General features: G+C 40.0%; 1 protein-coding gene across 2 annotated transcripts in view; it reads right to left on the bottom strand.

The window, feature by feature from the left end:
- The window catches only part of AHCYL2 (adenosylhomocysteinase like 2), a 188,807-nt gene that overhangs the window by 27,940 nt on the left and 144,678 nt on the right, over positions 1–16,189 (bottom strand). For both annotated transcript variants that reach the window (XM_023737098.1, XM_004382659.2), the window contains exons 3-4: positions 7,010–7,153; positions 6,285–6,385 (exon numbers count right to left, since the gene is read on the bottom strand). In XM_023737098.1, coding sequence (XP_023592866.1) covers positions 6,285–6,385; positions 7,010–7,153 — 245 coding nt within the window. The remainder of the gene's footprint in view (positions 1–6,284; positions 6,386–7,009; positions 7,154–16,189) is intronic.

The raw sequence follows: 16,189 nt of genomic DNA, 5'->3' as shown, positions 1-16,189 counted from the left end.
CCTGGTTTCATTAGTTTGTAGTTCCACAAAGAGATAGATTTTCAATTTATTATATTAATTTTGGGTAATCAAGGCACTCTTTTCCTCAGAGAACATATAACCCAGAGAAGTCTCATAGCGCTGATGCTAACAGTAGGGCTCTGTGTCTTGAGCAGTCTCTACTGTTCTTATTCCGGAATGTGGCCACCGAAGTGTCACGCTTCAGAGAGACAATCTCTTGAAAGTTGATCTAGCTGTACAGATGATCTCGATCTCATAAATCCCATAAAAGATTCCAAGCTATCTCTCAGTACGCTAGTTTTCCTGTAGAGGTCATTATGGTTAGCAACTCAGTATTTATTACATTCATGATGATGTCTAAGCGGTGGTTCTCAACAGAGGTGCTTTGGAAAACTACAGGAGCTTTTTTTTTTTTTTTTGGTCACAATAATTAGTGGGAGAGCTTCTGGAATTCAGTGTGCAGGGCCAGGGATCTAGGTATTTTGAATGTGCAGGACAGTCTCCTACAATGCAAAACTGTGCCACATCTTACACAATTTTCAAATGTCCCAATGAAAGTTCACCTGGGTGAAAACCTGTTTATAATTATCTGAGTTTAGAACTTTATTCCATTTTACATATTAGCAAAAAAGTATTTTTGTAGTTTTAATACAAAATAATAATATTTTTTCCAGTAATGCAACAACTGTGTAAATCAAAAGAAAACTCATTCTTTTTGTTGTTGTTCAGAAATATACCAAAAATTGTTTACCTTTTCAGGAAATCATATTATTAGACAGTGCTCTTCTGGTGCTCTGGAACCTATGACATCATTCAAACGATGCCACAAATAAGTACAAGTATCTAACTATTCTAATATTGTTGTGCCTAAGCATTTGTACCACCCACTACTCGTTTGTCAGTTTGTCATACTGTGGTAGCTTGCTTGCTGCTGTGATGCTGGAAGCTATGCCACCAGTATTTCAAAATACCAGCAGGGTGACCCATGGTGGACAGGTTTCAGCAGAGCTTCCATATTAAGACAGACTAGGAAGAAGGACCTGGCGATCTACTTCTAAAAAAATTGGTCAGTGCAAAACTTATGAGTAGCAGTGGAACACTGTCTGATACAGTGCCAGAAGATGAGCCCCTCAGGCTGGAAGGCACCAAAATATGACTAGGGAAGAGCTGCCTCCTCAAAGTAGAGTTGACCTTAAAGACATGAATGGAGTCAAGCTTTTGGGACCTTCATTTGCGGAAGCGGCACAACACAAATGAGAAGAAACAGCTGCAAACATACATTAATAATCAGAACGTGGAGTGTACGAAGTACGAATCTAGGAAAACTGGAAGTCGTCAAAAATGAAATGGAATGCATAAAGATGGATATTCTAGGCATTAGTAAGCTGAAATGGACTTGTATTGGCCATTTTGAATCAGACAATCATATGGTTTACTATATCCGGAATGACAAATTGAAGAGGAACGACATTGCATTCATTGTCAAAAAAAAATTTCAAGATCTATCCTGAAATACAACGCTGTCAGTGATAGGAAAATATCCATATGCCTACAAGGAAGACCAGTTAATATGGCTATTGTTCAAATTTATGCACCAATCACTAATGCGAAAGATGAAGAAACTGAAGATTCTTACCAACTTCTGTAGTCTGAAATCAATCAAACATGCAATCAAGATGCATTGATAATTACTGGTGATTGGAATGCGAAAGTTGGAAGCAAACAGAACAAAAAGAAGGATCAGTAGTTGGAAAATATGGCCTTGGTGATAGAAACGATGCTGGGGATCACTTGAAAGAATTTTGCAAGACCAATAATTTATTCATTGTAAATACCTTTTTTCAACAAGATAAACCACAACTATACATGTGGAGCTTGCCAGGTGCAATACACAGGAATCAAATAGGCTGTTGTTGTTAGGTGCTGTCGAGTAGGTTCCGACTCATAGTAACCCTATAGGACAGAGTAGAACTGCCCCATAGGGTTTCCAAGGAGCGGCTGGTGGAGTCGAACTGCCAACATTTTGGTTAGCAACCTGAATTCTTAACCACTGTACCACCAGGGCTCCTCAAATTGACTGTATCTGTGAAAAGAGACAATGGAGAAGCTCAATATCATCAGTGAGAACAAGGCCAGGGGCTGACTGTAGAAAGCATCATCACTGCTTATATGCGAGTTCAAGCTGAAGCAGAAGAAAATTAAAACAAGTCCACAAGAGCCAAAATATGACCTTGAGTGTATCTCACCTGAATTTAGAGACCACCTCAAGAACAGATTTGACAAGTTGAACACTAATGACCGAAGACTAGATGAGTTACAGGGTGACATCAAAGACATCATACATGAAGAAAGGAAAAGGTCATTAAAAAGACAGGAAAGAAGGAAAAGACCAAAACGGATGTCAGACGAGACTCTGAAACTTGCTCTTAAACGTAGAGTAGCTAAAGCAAAAGGAAGAAATGATGAAGTAAAAGAACTGAACAGAAGATTTCGAAGGGCAGCTCAAGAAGACAAAGTAAATGATTATAATGAAATGTGCAAAGACCTGGAGTTAGAAAACCAAAAGGGAAGAACACACTAGATATTTCTCAAGCTGAAAGAACTAAAGAAAAAACTAAGCCTTCAGTTGCATCATTCAAAATACTGAATGACTCAGGAAGCATCAAAAGCAGATGCAAGGAATATACAGAGTCACTGTACCAAAAAGAATTGGTTGACTTTCAACCATTTCAGGAGGTAGCATATGATCAGGAACCGATGGTACTGAAGGAAGAAGTCCAAGCTGCACTGAAGGCATTGGTGAAAAACAAGGCTCCAGGAATGGACAGAATAACAATTGAGATGTTTCAACAAACAGACGTAATGCTGGAAGCACTCACTCATCCATACAAAGAAATCTGGAACACACCTACCTGGCCAACTGACTGAAAGAGATCCATATCTGTACCTATTCCAAAGAAAGGTGATCCAACAAAATGCGGAAATTATCGAACACTATCATTAATGTCACACACAAGTAAAATTTTGCTGAACATCAGTCAAACGCGGTTGCAGCAGTACATTGACAGGGAACTGCCAGAAATTCAAGTCAGATTCAGAGAGGACGTGGAACAAGGGATATCATTGCTGATGTCAGATGGAACCTGGCTGTAAGCAGAGAATACCAGAAAGATGTTTACCTGTGTTTTATTGACTATGCAAAGGCATTCAACCGTGTGGATCATAACAAATTATGGATAACACTGAGAAGGATGGGAACTCTAGAACAGTTAATTGTGCTCATGAGGAACCTGTACACAGACCAAGAGGCAGTCATTCAAACAGAACAAGGGGCTACTGTGTGGTTTAAAATCAGGAAAGGTGCGTGTCAGTGTTGTATCCTTTAACCATACTCATTCAATCTGTATGCTGAGGAAATAATCCGAGAAGCTGGACTATATGAAGAAAAATGCGGTGATCAGGATTTGGGGAAGACTCATCAACAACCTTTGATATGCAGATGACACAACCTTGCTTGTTGAAAGCAAGGAGGACTTGAAGAACTTAACTGATGAAGATCAAACACTATGGCTTTCAGTATGGATTACACCTCAATATAAAGAAAACAAAAATCCTCACAACTAGACCAATGTGCAACATCACAGTAAACGGAGAAAATACTGAAGTTGTCAAGGATTTTATTTTACTTAGATCCACAATCAACACCCACAGAAGCAGCAGTTAAAAAATTAAACGATGATTACATTGGGCGAATCTGCTGTATAAGACCTCTTTAAAGTGTTAAAAAGCAAAGATGTCACCTTGATGTGCACCTGACCCAAGCCATATTTTCAATCGCCTCATATGCATGTGAAAGCTGGACAACTAGTAAGGAAGATCGCTGAAGAACAACTGATGTCTTTGAATTATGATGTTAGCAAAGAACACTGACTATACCATGGACTGCCAGAAGAACGAACAAATCTGTCCTAGAAGAAGTTCAGCCAGAATGCTCCTTAGAAGGGAGGATGGTGAGAATTCGTCTCATGTACCTTGGACATTTATCAAGAGGGACCAGTCCCTGGAGAAGGACGTCATACTTGGTAAAGTAGAGGATGAGTGAGAAAAAGAGGAAGATCCTCAACGAGATGGACTGACATAGTGGCTGCAACAATGGGCTCAAACATAACAACAATTGTGAGGATGGCACAGGTCCGGGCAGTGTTTCATTCTGTTGTACACAGGGTCACTATGAGTCGGAACTGACTTGACAGCACCTAACAACAATGGAGCCCTGGTGGCACCGTGGTTAAGAGCTACCACTGCTAACCAAAAGGTCGGCAGGTCGAATCCACCAGCCATTCCTTGGAAAGCCTATGGTACAATTCTACTCTGTCCTATAGGATCGCTATGAGTTGGAATCAGCTCGACGGCAACAGGTTTGGTTTTTTTTCAAACAACAACAATAAGAATCTGCATATTGAAATACCCATTATTTTATTATAAATCACTTTCCTTTTATTCCCTCTCATATATTAGCTAATATTTTATACTGATTTTTAAAGTATCATACGTACACATACACATTATATTTGAATCTCATTTCAGAATCACACAAGTGGACTACAAAATATTGTTTAGAAAAAGAGGCACTGAATCTGAGAGGGTTGGGAATCACTGGTCTGAACTAATTGTGGTGACCCATGTGTTCCCTAGTCATTGACTGGTGGGGCATGGGTATGTCATCCAGTTCTGCTCAATGGGACATAATGGAGCATCCTAGAGGACTTCTGGGAAAGGTTGTTTTGCTGTTGGGAAAGAGGAAGAAGTGGTCCTTCTTCTTCATCAGTTTGTGATGGCTAGAAGAGCCATAAACATATTGCTGCCAGCTTGAGGATGAAGAAATAAGCACACTAAGGAGGCAGCTCCAAGAGAATCACAGAGAAGTGAGACTGGAGCCCTGAGATTCTGCATCTGTAGTCTGCATTACCTCTGGACTTCTAGCTGTGTAATATAATACATTCCCTTATGAACAAGCAAGGGTGAGTCAGATTTTCTTTTATATTTGCAGCTGAAATCAACCTAACTCATACAGTTGCCTTGTAGAAATGACTGGAAAGGAAGATAAGGGGAAGCAATGTACTGTAATGGAGAAAACGTAAGGTTGAAAGTCAGATATACTGAAATTCAAATATTTACTTGATGATTTACTATCTGTATAACCCTGGATGAATTATTTAAACTCTTTGAGCCTCAGCTTCCTTGTTTATAAAATGGAAACATGAATACCTGCTTTACACGGCCATTGTGAGATTTAATGAACTAATACTTAACTCTTTTTTTTTTTTAATTAATTAATTTTTTAAAAATTGTGCTTTAGGTGAAAGTTTACAGCTCAAGTTAGTTTCTCATACAAACATTTATACACACATTGTTATCTGACCCTAGTTGCTATCCCTATAATGTGACAGCACACTCCTCCTTTCTACCTTGGAGTTCCTGTGTCCATTCAATCAGCTCCTATCCCTTTCTGCCTTCTCATCTCACCTCCAAATAGGAGCTGCCCATTTAGTCTTGTGTATCTATTTGAACTAAGAAGCACACTCTTCACGAATATCATTTTACACCTTATAGTCCAGTCTATTCTTTGTCTGAAAAGTTGGCTTCGGGAATGGTTTTAGTTATGGGTTAACAGAAGAGCCCAGGGGCCATGTCTTCTGGGGTTTCTCCAGTCTCAGTCAAACCATTAAGTCTGGTCTTTTTACTAGAATTTGAGTTCTGCACCCTACTTTTCTCCTGCACCATCAGGTACTCTCTGTTGTGTTCCCTGTCAGGGCAGTCACTGGTGGTAGCTGGGCACCATTTAGTTCTTCTAGTCTCAGGCTGAAGGAGTCTCTGGTTTATGTGGTCCTTTTGTCTCTTGGACTCATACTTTCCTTGTGTCTTTGGTGTTTTTCACTCTTCTTTGCTCCAGGTGCGTTGGGACCAATTGATGTATCTTAGATGGCTGCTTGCTAGCTTTTAAGACCCCAGACGCCACTCACCAAAGTGGGATGCAGAACATTTTCTTAATAAACTTTGTTAGGCCAATTGACCTAGATGTCCCCTGAAACCATGGTCCCCAGACCCCTGCCCCTGCTACGCTGTCCCTCAAAGTGTTTGGTTGTGTTCAGGAAACTTCTTAGCTTTGGTTTAGTCCTAGCACTTGTTAACTCTTAACCCAGTATTTGGCATGTTATAAGTATTCAACAACTGGTAGCTATTACTAACTACTCTTATTATGTGGAGAAAGGAAAAGAACTCACAGCAGTCTGAGCAGTGATGTGTGTGCAACCCACAATTTTGGCTCCAGCCAAAGGCTTTTCTCCTTGAGCTCTCTTCCTCAAAGCCATCAGTGCAGGCATTTCTGAAAAGGCCCAATACATACACAGCAATATTAGAGAGGAGGGAATCAGAGATAAAAGAATACAGAAAAACTTACTCTCTGTTAGATTAGGTTTCTCAAGGGATCAAGACATTACAACCTGATTTTCCTTTTATAAAAGGCTTGGGAGTCCCTGGGTGATGCAAATGGTTAACGTGCTCAGCTGCTAACTGAAAGGTTGGAGGTTTGAGTCCACCCAGAGGTGCCTCAGAAGAAACGCCTGGAGATCTACTTGTGAAAATCAGCCATTGAAAACCCAGTGGAGCACAGATCTACTCTGACACACATAAGGTCCCCATGAGTCATAGTCAACACCACGGCAACTGGTTTCAGAGGCAAACGCTCCAGGGCTCTGATTCCCTACATCCCAGCCCTTCTTATCCAGTCTCTCTCCCTTTTCCTTGTATAAGGGTTCCTTCTAGACCTGCCAGGGTTCACTCCCTCCGCACAGTGTTTCCAGAGCTCAGATTTCTTTTGTTGTTAAGTATTCTTCAATACCACACTGAGATTTCACTGGCTACCAGAACCCAGGATGTGAATAGGATTAATAGCACGGGCAAAAAGACACAGGCCGATAGAGAAGGAAAAGGTGCTTGGTTTCTTTACCTTGTTCAGCAATTTCAATTTCTCTTCGTCCAAATTCCGCCTGTTTGATGTTCTTGACACAGAAGTCACTGCTCCCCTTAGAGTTCTTTTGCTGCTTGTCCCTGGGGGATGTCTCATCATCCGAGCTATCTGTATATGAAGCCGCTGGAATGACAAAATAAAAAACCCTCAGGGAAAAAATGGCTTCCTGTAAGACGCCAAACCAGGAAATGAACTGAGGCTTCTCTAGTCATTCGCTGTTGTTGTTAAGCGTCACTGAGTTGATTCCGACACCAAGCAACCCCCTGTGACAGAGCAGAACTGCCCCATAGGGTTTTCTAGGCTATCATATTTATGAAAGCAGATTGCCGCATCTTTTATCTAGTCATCTAGTGCCATACACATTTACACATTTGGTAAGCACCTATGTGGCACCCTGGAGCTGTCTCAATCATCTACAGAAAGTGCTATCCACCGATCAGAAAGAAAGCTGAGAGACGTTACCAAAGCCATTCTCCCTGGACAACATTAACTTGAAATCTAGGGCTAACTCTACCTTCAGAACATGCAGAGGTCCTTGATTATGCAAAAGGAGAGAGGTTACACTGAGAGTGGAACTAGGCTGAAATTCCTAAGGCAGTGTCACGGTCATTAACTCATGGCTTTCTGGGATCCCAGCTTCCCTTTTCCATCTGTTGCTCAAGTGCCTGATATAATTTGTGTTTTAGCACAAGAATTGAACAGATAAGAACTAAAAAACAAGGAACCCATGGGAAAGTAATTAAGAACCACAAAAAAAGTGTCTGGCCTAACAGAGCTTTCTTTTTTGAGACTGGCTCTGATGGGGTTGAACCCCACCGCAGATCCAATTAGACAATGACAATGAGGTATTCAGTGTGCTCCCTTCTTGCTGACCTCAGTGTGTCCTGGCTTAGGCATTTTAGATTCCCAAAGAAGCAGATAAATTCTCTTCTGATATAATAAGATGTTCTGATAACTAATCCTTTTAGCAACACACCCAGAGGGTGAAAGGTCTGAGATTTTTGATTGTGGCTGACAGGTAGCTGCTGCTGCTATTCACATGCTCAGCTGAGGTCTTTTTGGTATTCATAAAATGCAGTAGTTGCTAATCATTTGCCGGACGATTTGATGAAATTTCCTTCCATGATTTACATTTAAGTTTCTCAGCATAGTTTCTTCCTAAGTAGCCCTCAAGGTTTTGGGGAGGTTGGGGGATAAAAGGCACTATCCATAAAGCATTACATATCTCTGGAGTGGGATAAGAAGCACTGCCATAATTTTTAAGGAGGGAAGCCTGCAAAAGCTTGGAGCTCCTAGGGTCTATGGTGCTCTCATCTACTTATGTCAGAGAATTAAGGCATTTCTGGGATTTCTTAGCATAGGGTCTATCTCTGGGAGGGCTGTAAAAGGCAAGTCTGACCTTGCCCAGTTAATCAGGCATGGCACTACAAAATCTCTGGGCAGCAGGGGCTTGAGTATCTCTTGGAGCTGGAAAACTGCCCTGGAGCAAAGTCCTAACACGAGGAAACAGGAATGAACATGGGCACCAGGGGAGGTGAGGGAATTAGTAAATCCCCAAAGAGACTTTTGTTCTTGAAAAGACGTTAATCTGTACAAAAAGTCTGCAGATCCCCCTCCTAGGGTGAGTGAGAGATCAAAGTGCCGTTGGCAGCAGAGCCCAGAAATAGCTTCCTGGGTAGTCATCTGTCTCACTAATCAATACTCAGAAATCACTTATGTGTTGGAGGCTCAGGGGAACTATGCCTCTCCTACCCCAGAGGAGAGAGATAACAGCCACCTGTAAATCCTGATCCACATTTACGGGGTCATTGCTTTTGAAGAAAATGTTTACATTTAGAATATCATGGAATTTCAAATCCTTGTCCAGAGCCCTGATGGTTTTTATGTCCCTCAGTGGCCATTTAAACATAGTGGTTATGTGTTCTGGGAGTCAGACAGACTTTGGTTGAAGTCTCACTCTGCGATTTTGGGTATACAAAGTAGAGGTGATACCAGAATGTACTTAATAGGGTTGTTAATTCATTCAGTCATTCACTCATTGGGTTGTTCACTGTGCATACACTATGTATCAGGCACAGTCTAGGTGCTGGCGATACAGGACAGAGATGGATCATCCTTACCTTCCTGGAGCTTTCAGTCTAGTGGGTGAGTCAGACATGAAATAATTAATTACACAATTATTTAAAGTTTTTCAATACAATTGTAATGTGTGCTATAAAGGAGAAATCAGGATGTCATAAGATTGTATAATAGGAAGACATAACTTGTCAGAGTCAAATTGTTGAGAAGATTAAATAAGATAACATAAGTAAACTGCTTGGCATACTGTAATGATACCTGATATTATTATCATCTTTTGCACATATTTGTAATTCAATGTCAGATATAATTTATCTTTAAGGGTTCTTACTCAGCTTTAGGATTTTGAATGGGAAAGGAATGACATACAGACAATATTATAGCAATAGCAATCTATTTCTTTTCTTTCCAGCTCCATCATCTTCTATTAAGCTACCAAAGCAGCAGGTGGTTGGCTGGCATTGATTACAAAGGTTGAGACTTAGTCCTAACTTTACCCAGAATACCTCTCTCCTCCTATGCCTCTTCATATTCTGGGGATGAGTCAGAAAAACAAAAACTTCTCCTTAAGAGAAGCACTCCAATTTTTGTCTTGAGTAGTTTTCCTTCTAACTCAAAGAAAAAAGTTATTTGTTCAGTGGTGAAGCCCCTCCTGAAGTTCACAATTCAGCTGAGGATTGGACAGCCTCATAAAACAAAACAGGACTAATGAGGCATAGCAGTCCGGGCACAAGGACTAGAAGGCAGGAGGGGACAGAAAAGCTAGTGATAGGGAACACAAGGTTGAGAAGGGACAGTGTTGTCATCGGGTTGTTAACCATTGTCATGGGGCAATATGTGTACTAACTGTTTAATGAGAAACTATTTGTTCTGCAAACTTTCATCTAAGGTACAAAAATAAAAAAAGAATTATCTATGTGAGATCAAACTGACAACAGCAACTCAAAAGATTTGATGGGAAGCCTAGGGGACAGTGAGTTGAAGACAATGGTGATGGAATAATTTGGAAAAGGATAGTGAGAATAGCAGCACAACTGAAAGAATGTAATCCATGTCACTGAATTGTACATGTAGAAACTTTCAAAATGGTGTATATTTGGCTACGTATATTTTCACCAAAAAAAAAGGTCCTCAGAGTCGAGACGGGAGAGGGTTGACATGTCGTGGGATTGTTAACCAATGTCATAAAACAATATGGGTACTGACTGTTTAATGAGAAACTATTTGTTTTATAAACCTTCATCTAAAGTACAATAAAAAAAATTTAAAAAAAAAAGTTATTTGTACTACTTCCTTATTCTAGAAGCTGTAGAGAAAATGGTATTATACTTTCTTAACAGTATCAACTGGTTATAGTTAGTTCAACAAATGTTTTTCTTTGAGCCAAAATGGATTTGTTTTCAAAGAGCCCTGTACATAGACCTCTTATCCAGTGGGAACCAAAAATGTCAGTTGTCTAGATTGTACTACCATGTGAATTCAACATGGCTGACAGATTCAGACCAAAAGAATGTGTTATTTCTACAAACACAATGCAAAGATTATTTCTGAATTAGTTTAACATTTATTCACCTTTTAAAATTCTTTGCATCCATATTAATTTTCGCCACTGTATTAAAAGTAGCACATTCATGAAAACAGCATTACAGATTTTTCCTAGGAAAATTTAGAGAAACCCAACCCATAAGTATACGCATGCTTGAAGAGAGTCTCTAAAGTGTTTGTAACTGTCAGCATACTCTGAGGCCCAGAGTCATAGTTTAATTATAAAATGAACAAGCGATAACCAAGGCAATAACCTACTGAAGCACATACCTGAGATCCTAGATCTAGCTTTACCTCTAATTGGCTAAGTAACCAATTTTCAATTTATCTAACTATAAAATAGGGACTGCAACAGACCCCTTCTCTCTCCATGTTCTTCCTTTCCCCTAACTACCATCAGAGAAACGTTATGAATAAATAATACCAAAAGGGTTCAATTTCTAGGTAGAAAAATAATGTAAAGTACAGTGTAACTTTACTACAGGATGTTCTCTTGTTTCATGATTTCCCAGAGTCAAAACATAACTTGTAGGAGGGACTACTGATGCATACATATATTCTACAGCTCAAGCTTATTCCTAAGCCTTACTTCCTAGCAGCATGATATTGTGGGCTATTGCTAGGAAAAGCACCACTAAGAATCCTAGTTGAATTAGTTCTATTAGACTATTTTAAGTCAGGCATTTCCTCTTGGGCCCAATCTAGCATTTGGTAATGGAAATAGCACTGGGCACCTGTGTATCAGTATGCTGCAGATATCATTAATAAATAACACTTTAGAAATATGTGAAAAGCTATGTCAGCAACCAAAATACAAACACACAAAACTTTGTTGTTTGGAAAAACTTGAAATTACTTCAAACTTTGTAGGAACCAATCATGAATGAAGGGACTTCAATCTTCCCTCCTCAATAATTAACTCACCACAAACACAGCTTTTTCAGAACAAATCACTGAGAATTATCTGACTTTGAAGAAAAGTTTCTTTTCTTCTCTTTATTGTTTTTATGTTTTTTTTTCTCCTGGCTTCGGGAAAGAGTTTTCAGAAGTTCATTTCTCATAAAATAATTGCAGGCATTAATGTAGTCTTTGCCAACCTGGGTTCCACTAGAATTAAGTCTTAATGCCGGAAGCATCCACTGTATACCAAAATCAACCCTGTTGCCTTTGAGTAGATCTCCACTCATAGTGACCCTATAGGACAAGGTAGAACAGCTCCATAGGGCTTCCAAGGCTGTAATCTTCACAGAAGCAGACTGCCACATCTTTCTCCCGGGAGTGTCGAGTAGTTTCAAACTGCTGACCCTTCAGCTAGCAGCTGAGCGCTTTAACCACTGCACCACCAGAGGTCCTTATCAGCTGTACATAATGAATTAATTTCTCTCCTATGCATCCAGCAGGGTACTATCCTTTGGAGAATTGAGAAAACAGCCCTTCAAATTATTTTGTGTTCTGTGTTTCAGAAAAGGAACCCCTGTTGATAAAGGCAGGTTATTGTTGTGTGCTGTTGAGCCATTTCCAACACGTAGGAACCCCATGCGACAGAGTAGAACTGCCCCATAGGGTTTTCTAGGCTGTAATGTTTAAGGGAGCAGATCACCAGGTCTTTTCTCCCGAGGAGCCGCTGGTGGGTTCAAACTGCTACCCTCTCAGTTAGCAGACAAGCGCTTAAACATTGCATAGTTTAAGGTAGGTAAACTCAAAAAACCCATTGCCATCAAGTCGATTCCAACTCATAGTGATCCTAAAGGATAGAGAAGAACTGCCCCACAGGGTTTCCAATGAGCAGCTGATGGATTTGAACTGCTGACCTTTTGGTTAGCAGCTGTTATCTCTTTTTTATTTATTTATTTATTTATTTTTTAATTGTACTTCAGGTGAAGGCTTACAGAACAAATAGTTTCTCATGAAACAGAAGTACACATGCTGTTTTATGACACTGGTTAACAACCCCACAACATATCAACCCTCTAACTTCTCAACCTTTTTTTTTTTTTTTGAAAATACACATAGCCAAAGATACACCATTTCAAAAATTTCTACATGCACAGCTCAGTGACATTGACTACGCTCTTCCAATTGTGCTGTTATTCTCACTTAAGATGAAGGCTTACAGAACAAAATAGTTTCTCATTTAACAGTTACTACAAATGTTGCCCTAGGACAATGGTTAACAATCTCACAACACATCAACAATATCCTTACTCAACCTTGGGTTCCCTATCACCAGCTTCCTTGTCCCCTTCTGCCTTCTGGCCCTTGTCACTGAACTCCTGTACCTCGTTAGTCTCATTTGGTTTTATGGGGCTGTCCACTCCCAGGCTGAACAGTGAACCTCAGAGGTAACCTCACCACTGAGCTAAAAGGGTGTCTGGGGGCCATACTCTCGAGGTTTCTCCAGTCTCCTTTAGGCCAGTAAATCTGGTCTTTTCTTTTGTGGGTTAGAATTATGCTCTACATCCTTCTCCAGCTCTGTCCAGAACCCTCTGTTGTGATCCTGGTCAGAGCAGTCAGTGGTGGTAGCCACGCACCATCTAGCTGTACTGGACTCAGTCCGGTGGAGGCCTTGGTAGCTGTGGACAATTAGTCCTTCGGACTAATCTTTTCCTTGTATCCTGTTCTCTTCATTCTCCCTTGCTCCCGAAGGGATGAGACCAGTGGAGTATCTTAGATGGCCACTCACAGGCTTTTAAGACCCCAGACACTACTCACCAAGGTAGAATGTAGAGCATTGTCTTTATAAGCTGTGTCATGCCAATTGAGCTAGATGTTCCCCGAGACCATGGTCCCCACAGCAGCTGTATCTCTTAACCACTGTGCCACCAAGGCTCCTTAAGGTAGGTAGAGGTTCCTAAATAAAGTGTGGTAAAGCTGCATACGAGGGCCTTCAGGAAGGCGGAGCCTACTTAAGCCCCTAAGTATCTTCAGCAAAACCAGCACTTTGGACAGTAACATATCTTTCTTTGAAATGTCATAAACCTTCTTCTAGTTGTGTCACATACATTGAGTACATCAGAGACATCATAGGGACATAAACAACTTTCACCAATATTTGTTTCTTGAGCACTTCTATGTGTCAGACACAATTCTAAGTGCTAAGAATACAGCAGTGAATAAACAGACAAAAATCTCTGCCCTCATGGATCTCACATTCAAGTGGGAGGAGAAAGACAAAAATAAATTAGTAAAACATATAATATATAATAATCAGTGCTATGGACACAAATAAAGGAGCAAAATTTGATGGGGAGTGTTGGATGGGCCATTTGTACAATTTAAAAAGAATATCCAGGATAGACCTCAATGAGAAGGTGATATTTGGTTAAGACACGAAGGAGGTAAGATGGCTAGCCATGCATATGTCTGGAGAAAGGGCATTCCAAGCAGAGGGAACAAGAAGTGCATAGGCCTTGAAGTAGGAGAGAGCCTGGCATGTTTCAAATAACAGCAAGGAGGCTGGTATGGCTGCAGTGAAATGAATTGCTGGGAGAAGAAGGAGATTTGTGGAAATAGAGAGGTAATCAGAAACATAATGGGAGGCTAGACAGTATATAGGGCCTTGTAGGTTATTGTAAGAACCTGCACTAAGCAGAGTGAGACTAGGAAGTCACTGAGGATTTTGAGCAGAGAAGTGACATGACCTGACTTCTTTTTTTAAAAGAATGAACCTGGCTGTAGTGTTGAGAGTAGACTAAAGAGGGCAAGACTGAAAGCAGGAAAATGAGGAAGGAGGCTATTTAAATAATCAGAGATGACGGTGTTTTGGACAAAGGTGTGAACAGTGGAAGTAGTGGAAAGTGGTTGAATTCTGGATGGAGAGATGACGTGACCATTAAGTGAGCTGGGGGTGACTGTGGGGAGAACAGATATGGAGGTAAGATCAGGAGTTCAATTTTTAGGACATGGGAGGTTTGAGATGCCTATAAAACATCCAAGAGACTCAAAGGGCAGTTGAATACATGGATCTAGTGTGTAGGGGATAGATATGAGCTGGAGATAAAATCTGAGAATCAAAAGCCTACACATGGGGTAGGGAGATGGGAAGCCTATACATGATATTTAAAACCATGAGCTTGACTGAATTCAGCTAGGAAAACAGTATAAACAGAGAAAGGAAGAGGACCAAAGATTAGTCTCAGGAGCTCTCCAGTGTTAATTTCTATAGTATTTAAGTTACAGTGAACACTGAAAATGGGCCGCAAATTCTTATTGACATGCATTTTCAATCTTATTGTATTTATAAAGCTTTGAGTCAGCTCAGTTATTCCTGGCTTCTCATCTGATGGGCATGGAGCTCTTTCTGTATCATCTCATATAACTTCTCATTGTCTTTGCTATGACAGTAAGCTGCAAAAGCTTTCCAGGATCAGAAGACAAATCAAACGTGGACAAAGTCTAGAAATCAGGTCTCTCTTAACTCCCAGTCCAAAACTCAAGGCAGTAGGCATATCCCTTCAGAGTTTGTTTAAATAGACTTGATAATTTATCATGTAAACAAAAAAAAAAAAAATGAGGCAACAGTGTGTGATGCAGCTGCTAAAGAAGCAAACATAATCTTAGGTTTCATTGTAAAAGCACTGAGCCTAGTTTATGGAAAGCAACACTTGCTACAGGTTAGTTCAGACTACATCTGGAATATGATGTTCACAGGTATAATATTTTTAAAAGGACACTGAAAAAACCCCAAATAAAATGTTAACCAGTATAGGAAACGAATACCATAAAAACTAGAAGTCTGTTTCAGTAAGAGCCTTTTTCCAAATATGTCAACTGAATAGGTCCAAAAAGAAAAAACATATGGGAAGGATAATAAATACTGAAAAATATGTGATGATATTTAATGTGTAAAAATAGCAAAAGAAAAAAAAAAACACAGATATTTAACAATCTAGAATATATTCAGATGAGGTAATCAGGACAGTGCAATGCCCGAAAAACAGTGATTTTTGTTTCTAAGTAAAATCTAAATTGCAGGAATTATAGAAGAGCTTATCAGGAGCTAAACAACTAGAGAAAGGCAAAGAGCACCCTAGCATCTAAAGTGCCCCCTAAGAAGCCAGATGGTCGTTTGTCAGGGATGCTATAGAGGCATTCCAGCACCTAGTGGGAAACCGAATAATTATTTTTAAGTTTGTTTCCATCTCCAGGATGTTTTGATTCTATGCTCCTGAACTTAATATCCACAAATGGACATATCAGACTGACAATTTTTGACTTATAAAAATAAGTCAATTTCCTGTAGTTCAACCTATGTAGTCCAAGGTTGCCAAGGTGACACAAGTCAATACTCACCAGTGGGCTATATACCAGGCAACTATGGGCTCCCTTAGAAATCAATGTCATCAAACCATTCTCTTCACTCTAAGTATATAAGTATTTTGTTTAAGTACCCTCCCTGCACATGGAGGCTGGGCAGGAAGACAGGCATTGGTTTCCTCTGCAGAAACATACACATTATTTAGTATCAATCCTTAAATAACATGTACAAACTCACAGTCTAAAATGTTACACACGGTTTTACAATTCACATTTTCA

Source organism: Trichechus manatus, unplaced genomic scaffold, assembly GCF_000243295.1.
Source record: "Trichechus manatus latirostris isolate Lorelei unplaced genomic scaffold, TriManLat1.0 scaffold00097, whole genome shotgun sequence".
Taxonomy (NCBI): domain Eukaryota; kingdom Metazoa; phylum Chordata; class Mammalia; order Sirenia; family Trichechidae; genus Trichechus; species Trichechus manatus.
Note: the sequence above shows the minus strand (reverse complement) of the source record. Positions and strands in the feature narration are given on the sequence as shown.